This window comes from Carlito syrichta, unplaced genomic scaffold (assembly GCF_000164805.1).
Source record: "Carlito syrichta isolate Samal-C Ts95f unplaced genomic scaffold, Tarsius_syrichta-2.0.1 Scaffold289210, whole genome shotgun sequence".
NCBI lineage: Eukaryota > Metazoa > Chordata > Mammalia > Primates > Tarsiidae > Carlito > Carlito syrichta.
The window spans coordinates 40,966-48,605 of record NW_007233306.1 but is presented as its reverse complement, the minus strand read 5'-3'; the positions used below and the strand labels follow the sequence as shown (position 1 = coordinate 48,605).

Genomic DNA, 7,640 nt, shown 5'->3' with positions numbered 1-7,640 from the left:
AGACCTCATCTCTACAATAAAATCAAAAAATTAGCCGGGCGTGGTAGCGCATGCCTGTAATTCCGGCTACTTGGAAGGCTGAGACCGAAGGATTGCCGGAGCCCAGCAGGCGAGGCTGCGGTGGCCGGGAGCGGCCACTGCACTCCAGTCTGGGCCACCGAGTGAGACTCCAACTCAAAAAAAAAAAAAAAGACTGGGATGATCAATTAATATTCAATTATATCTTTTAAACAATGTATCTTTCAAGAGAGTTCATAGAGCTATACAAATCAATCGTATGCTTAGTTCCAAGAAAGCCTCATAAATTATAAAACCATATTCTCTGTTATGAAAAAATTGAAAATTAATAATAATGGTTGAGGCAAAAATAAAAATCATTTAGAACATTAAAAAAAATTATCCTAGGTTAAAAAGGCAATAAAAATACAACATCAAACTACTTAGAAACCACAACACCACATATAAAAATGTATTAAATCTATTCATCACTATAATTCTCTTTATGAAAACATAAGAGCAGATTCAGAAAAACTATTACAAATATGGCAGAAAAACTTCATGTGATGAAATACTCACATAAGTTAATTTAATAATTAAAAAATCGAAATAATAAACAGGCAAAGGATATAAACAATACACGAAAGAAGAAGCATACCATGTGAAAAACGTCAAGTTTACCGTAATTAGAAGTGCACAAACTAAAACAACCTAAAGATAAGATTATTTAAAAACTAAAACACCAAAGCTGTCAGGGACATCGCAAAACAGAAACTGCTGATGAGAGCCTGAAGGGTCCACCCTTTGGGAATGCAACTTGGCAACGGTAATCAAGAACTTTAAAAAACATTAACAAGCTTTAATCCAGTAATTCCACTTCTGGGATCTTGTCCTTGGAGTGCGATCCTGCATATGGAAAAAACTTCCTGCACAAAGACATTTATTGGAAATGGAAACAATCTCAATGTTCAATAACAGGGGAATTGTTAAATAAACGATGTGACTATAAAAATTATGCTAATAAAGACTATGCTATAAAATGCAAAAAAACTTGTCTTGGCAGATACAGTAAAAGCCAGGCTTGAAAACTGTATATACAGCTTAATGATCATGGTGCCATTTCATAACATTTCAAGGTCCTACTTAAGTAAATGCCAAAGGAGAGGAAAAAACCCAGGCTTAGTAAAAAGCAACTACAAGGTAAAACACCAAAATATCATTCCCAATCTATAGTCTCACGTTTTCTTTAATGGGCATGTGCTGTGTTACTTACATTCTCACGGGCATAAAGTAATTGTTCATATCCTTCCTATGAATCAAAAGGAAACATTTCTTTTTTTGTTGTTATTAAAAGCAAGCCGTGACTATGAAAGGAAAAACCTCTTTGTGTAAGGCATGTACTGCCATTGTCCCTCGGTCTCTAAAATCATTTTGATATTCCAGCACAAAAACTGCAAGTTGCCAACGCGTTAGACAACCTCTACCTGGGATTCTTTTCTCCAATCGCTACTTTTCTCCTCACAATTCTCTCAAGTTTCCAAACCTAAAGAAATTCTACCAGTCCTATCCACACCCACTTTCATTCTTTTGCACCTAGGATCATTCCCATCTTTCTTCTGCTGAGAGGAGACAATGCCCCAGGGACACCACGCCTAATCTCAGATCCAGAGTCCCTGCCACCCCTGGCTTCCCGGGACTCGAACACCCAGCACGGAGTCAGCAGGCAGCCATGTGTTGTGCTCCAGTACTTCTCAAGTTGGAGGCAGAGAAGGAGGGAAGCTTAGGGGACCCTGGAGCCATGGAGAGAAGAGGGAACTCTTCAGGAAGTCCAACATGAGGGCTTTTTGTATAACAATCGTTTGTGTGTGCTGAAGATTCAGACTTGTTTCTAGAATCTGGCAAACTGGGAGCCTCGATATTCTGGGGCATATGTTTGCTGAATGAATAAATAAATTAGGTTTCCCATCATCCTGCACGGATAGCTGATCGGTGACTCAAAGTGGTAGCTTGGGGGTGGGGGCGGTGCAGGAGTGCAGTGGGGGTAAGGCTTGGTCAGTTGGCACCAAAAATAAGCCCTGAGGGGAAGGCATGCAATGACCCTATATAGAACATTGCCAAAGTGTGGCCTTTGCTGGGGCAGCATTTTCATCCTTGGGAACTAGTTAGAAATGCAGGCTCTCCAGTCCCATCCCAGAGTGACTGGATCAGCATCTGAATATCAACAAGATTCCAGGGCAGCATATGCATGTTAAAGTTTGAGAAACACACACACACACACACACACACACACACACGAGTGCGTGCTCTCCCTTTTTCTCCTCTCTCTCTCTCTCTCTCTCCAGCACAAAACTAGTGCCTTGGTTCTTCCACGCTTCCATCAAACCATCAAGACAGTTGATTCTTCGCCAAAGGGGCTGTCCTTGATTTTTGGCCTCCCTCCAGAAGTTTCAAAAAACACACTCTGTGATTTACCCCAGGCCTTCCCTTCACTCTGCACAGGCTGAGCCAGCACCTCTGGACATTAGCAGGTGGATTGATTAAACACTATGGCCTTTGAACACAAGCACTGGTTATAAAGAGCAGAGTAACAATCAAAAAAAAAAAGAAGGAAGAAAACACTCTTAAAACGTGGTTTGGCTTAGTAAAACCAATACCGATCACAAGCATTTGTAAAAACTGTTTACCAGATGTATCTTATTACCACGCAGGACAATCATAATTAGGGAAATCACTTAATGTGCAGCTGATTACTTTATAAAGATTTTTTTGATTACATGACTCATAGTCAAAGCTAAACTCTCCAGACTGGACATGTAAATCGATTGCCTGGTCAGAAACTGGAAAAGAAGAAGGAGATTTTCACTCTTAAATCTAGGCAGTAGTTTTGGTAAGACAGAGAAAAGGTCTTGTTTGTTTATTTGTTTGTTTGTTTGTTTGTTTTTGAGTTAGGGTCTCTGTCGCCCAGGCTAGAGTGCAGTGGCATGCTCACAGCCACTGCAGCCTCGACCTGCTGGTTCAGGTGATCCTTCCACCCCAGCCTTCCAAGTAGTTGGAACCACAGGCATGCGCCACCACGCCCAGCTAATTTTTTTATTTATTGTAGAGATGAGATCTTGCCAAGTTGCCCAGGCTGGTCTCAAACCTCTGGGCTCAGGCAATCCTCTTGCCTCTGCCTCCCACTATGCTGGGATGACAGGCGTAAGACAACCACACCCCATGAGAAAAGATCTTTAAGCCTTGTTGGGAGGGAGAAGGGTCTTGCCGTGGGCACCAGATTTTGCTCATCTTTCTAGAGCCAAAAGAAGCATCTCATCTTTTGAAAAGCTTTCCCAGAAGTTATAACTGCCTATTCTGTTTCTCATGGCACTTTCCCTTTTTAAACTTTTTAATTTTTTTAGCGACAGAGTCTCACTCTGTCACCCAGGTTGGACAGCAGCATGCTATTCACAGGTGTGCTGAGAGCACACTACAGTCATGTATTCCTGGGGGCTCAAGTGATCCCCCTGCCTCGGCTTGCTGAGTATCTGGGACAGACTTTTATTACAGCTCTCAGGGAGGTCGAATCTGTCAGTATCCCAGGCTTTGCAACCTAACCACATGGGTCAAAATTCCCTTTTTGCCCACTACTAGCTGTGTGACCTTGGCCAAATGACTTCCTTCCATGCCTGTAAGATGCAGGAACCAACCCAGGCTCGGTGGCTCAGCCTGTAATCCCACGCTTTGGGAGGCTGAGGTGAGTGGATTGCCTGAGCCCGCGGGTTCGAGACCCACCTGGGCAACTTGGTGAGACCTCATCTCTACAATAAATCAAAAAATTAGCCGGGCGTGGTAGTGCACGCCTGTAGTTCCAGCTACTCGGAAGGCTGAGGTGGAAGGATCACCAGAGCCCAGCAGGTCGAGGCCGCGGTGACCGGGAGCGGCCACTGCACTCCAGTCTGGGCGACAGAGTGAGACTCCAACTCAAAAAAAAAAAAAAAGGATACAGGAACCAGTACCATGGAGTTTTGGAAAAATTCCATGAGACAACACGTATAAAACATTACAATGTCCGGCACATAATAAATAATCAACGTTAGCTATTCTTATTAGCACTTCACAGAGTCTGGCTTCGATTAGAGATGGTTGTGTATATGTCTGTCTTCTCCACTGAACCATGAGCAAACTGTTTATCCAAGCATCTGGCACCGTGACTTATAAATGGCAGACACACAATAATATTTGTCAAATTGGTTTGAAGGTATGCCAGGAAGAAGAAAGGGAGGGTGCTGGAAAAAAAAAAACAAAAAAAACTTAAAGTACTTTATGATTTTAGCCAGGGCCAACTTCTGCATTGTTTTTCTTTCATTATCAGAGTGCACTATCTCGGACAGCAAGGCTGCTACAGAAGGGGCCGAGGGACACTTTTCAGAGATGGCAAAGTCATCAGAAATGGCAAAGTCGTGCTATGAGGCAGGTGAAATCTCCAGCTTGGCCCCTGGCACAGTTGGGGTGTGGAGGCTGAAGTTCAGCCAGAGCTGCCCTGGCCAAGCGGAGTGCCCTGGCATGGTGTCACGGCAGCTCTGAAAATCGTCCACCCAGGGGGCTGCCTGCTGCTTCTCAATGTATCCCCTTAGAGAGATGTCTTTTACAGAGGGCGCCAAAGAGCTGTGTGGTCCCTGGGGGAGCCTGATAGCAAACTCAGAGGTCTCCTATTAAACCAGGCTCCTGATGCCCGATGATCATTGACTAAATGTGTACAGCATGCCCATGAAGGAACTCAAGGTGCCAGTGGCTGACAAGGACCTCCTGGGTTTCCCAGGAGCCTGGCATGCACCAGCCCTCGGCGAAAGTTCAGCGTGCTCTCTGAGATGGACACCAGCTTCAAGAAGCTGTCCCACAGGCTGGTGGATGTGGCTGCCAGGCTGACCCACAATAAAGATGTCCGAGGCCCCTTTGTGGACCTGTGGAGAAGTTTGCTGCCCTGCCGCCCTGACCACTGACCGCTGAATGATGTGTGGCTCTTTCTGAATCGGTGCTGACATCCACCACTCCCTGCGAGAATTCAGGCACCAGGCTCTCGGCCGCATGGGTGCCCTCTGTGGCTGCTGCTGCCTGTCTGTCACGATGGAGGCTCCTTTCCCCTCACCTCACCCACACTGACAATAAAATCTCTGTGAGTTTAGAGACTGAAAAAAAAATTGCACTAGACACTGCAGATCCAAAGGTGAACAAAGAAATTACAGTTGGGGAGGGGAGAGAGGACGCAGTGGGCAGGAATGTGCCACCTGAAGCAGACATGGGGAGGTATTGTAGACTGACCCAAGATGGGGCCTAACCCTGGCTCAAAGGGGGTTTCAAGGAGTGACAGCGGCAGCTGTATTTATTGAGCACATACTATGCATCAGGCCCTGGTCTAAGAACCTTGCATGAATCCCTCATTCAGTCCTTCCCGCAACCCTACGAGATAGATATTATTAGTATCTTCATTTCACAGATGAGGAAACTGAGGCACGCAGTAAGTGGCGGAACTGAAATTCAAACCCAGGAGGTTGGTTCTAGACTAAAGGGGAAGGAGAGGGCCAGCTAGGCTCTCCAGGCTGGGGAGGGCACCTCACCGCAATTGCAGAGGCAGAAAAGGAGCAGCTCCTTTGGGGAACTGAAAGTGACTTGGTGAGGCCCGGCTGGGGGTGGGGATCAAGGTTCAGAGCTGACTGGGCTCGCTCTGCAGGACTGAAGAAAGCCCGAAGCAGAGGACTTCTGATTCAACCCAGACTTCTGACAAGTCGCTGTGGGATTCCTGTCACCTACCGCTGCCGGCCTCAGTTTCTCTCTTTTGTAAGAGGCCATAAGAACAACACCTGAGTCTCCACGATAGAGAATAGCCACGAGCAGCAAATGAGAAAAAGGTATGTGAACTTGAGTGCAAAGTACAAATTCCTTCACAGACTTGAGATTTCATCAGTATCGTTTCCCCAGTAGCTTCAAGGGTTTGCAAACCTGGAATCTACAACATCAGGGCATCAGTGAAAGCAGAGCAGCAGTGCGGGGGGGAAAAGCCCCCAGCCCTGCCTCCGTCTGCCTGTGCCCACATCCGCCACCGATGAACTCTGCCATCCCCAGGCGAGTGACCTCTCGGCACCTCAACTTTGTCATCTGGAAAATGGGCATGATGATGACAGCACTTATAAACTTGATGTGGTGAATAAGTAGCACATGGAATATGCTTAGCACCACATCCGGCAGCGAATAAAGACTGAGCAAATGTTAACAGCTATCATTATTATAATTATTAAGAAAACTGTTGGCTCCCCCATCTCATTCCTACGCATTCTACGTGGGAAAAAAGTACAGGGATATTAGAAGTTAGAGATAATGAAGAGAAAGGTTTGCAGCCCTGCACTCGCTCACTGCTGCAGAGATTCCTCCTGGCTCCCATGGGCTGGCAAGTGGCTGGCTCTCCGTCCTGGCAGAAAATGCCCAAAAGAGGTAAAAGACAGAGACCGCAAGCCATCTCTGCAAACTAGGCTGCTCTTGTAGTTTGTAGACAAAATCTGAATGTAATCAGTCAGATATGACCTGCTCTTTAAGACAGAACTACGCCTGTCCCCCCGTCCGCTGTCCCCAGCCTCCCTCCGTCTCCCACATTCCAGCTCCCCCACTCATCTCAAGAAACTTCCAGCTTTTTGAAAGACATACGCTGAGGTCCTGTTGTGACAGCCTCTTGCCACATTAACTTCTCTGTCTAGCTCCCAGCAGAGAAGACTTTGCTAATTTCACAACAGGAAAGCACGCAGGAAATTCAAGAACAAAACAAATCTTCCACACACAGAGCCCAGCATCTTCAAGCAAACACACTGAGGTACAGACCCGAGGCTAGAGGACTCCGGACTGCAGATGAGGCGGCTGGCTCTTAAACTGCAGGGGGACTGGGGGGAAAAAAAAAACCATCTGCCTCTGAAACACCAGCCCTGAATACAAATTGATAATGAATATTCATGAGCCCCTCCAGCCTGCAAGAGACACCCTTGACTACAACCCTGGGCTCTGCTTCCTAAAAAGTTTCCCAAAGTTCTTTCTCTGCCTCCTCTCAGAAGGGAGAGGGTGGGAAAGTTCATTCAGGGCTTTTTGCCTCTTGCTCTTTCAAGTACTTGCGTTTGGTATGGGCTTTTTTTTTTTTTTCCTCAAGGATTCGGATCAAAGCAATTTTGGTCTTACCCTTTATATCTTCCATAAGTAGCAGCTTTTGTTTTCCTCCTCTTTCCTCTTATTTATTAATTTTTTTCAGCCTCTGCTTGCTGTGGTCCGTCTCAGTGAGAGAGGTACTCAAGGAACAGAGATATAACAGACCCTTGGGCTCGTGGGAGGGGCTAAAATCGCCGGCCCCGTTTCGGAAGGAACCTCAAACCCTATGTCTTTTTCATTGACTAGAAATGTCAGATTGGCCGAGGAGTGCTGCAGCTCATTTCCCTAAAGTTACTAGAAGGCTACCCAGGTAGTGGCTTTTTGTATTCTGGAAGGAATGTATGTAGACTCTCTCTCCCTTCCCCTCTGCTTCCCTCCCTCCCTCCCTCTCTCCTTTCCTTTCTCCCTGTTCATCTCTCTCCCTCTCCTAGTTACAGAAATTCCTTTTGCACCCTTGAAAAAGTCATCCTGGCTGCAAGCAA

General features: G+C 46.0%; 1 protein-coding gene across 3 annotated transcripts in view; it reads right to left on the bottom strand.

The window, feature by feature from the left end:
• Nucleotides 1–7,323, bottom strand: part of ENTPD1 (ectonucleoside triphosphate diphosphohydrolase 1) — a 100,967-nt gene extending 93,644 nt beyond the window's left edge. The window contains exon 1 of one of the 3 annotated variants that reach the window (XM_008054197.2): nt 7,192–7,323. In XM_008054197.2, coding sequence (XP_008052388.1) covers nt 7,192–7,207 — 16 coding nt within the window. In that variant the 5' untranslated portion in view covers nt 7,208–7,323. The remainder of the gene's footprint in view (nt 1–7,191) is intronic. The other 2 variants (XM_008054198.1, XM_008054199.1) reach the window with 2 other exon arrangements.
• Nucleotides 7,324–7,640: the final 317 nt, after the last annotated feature.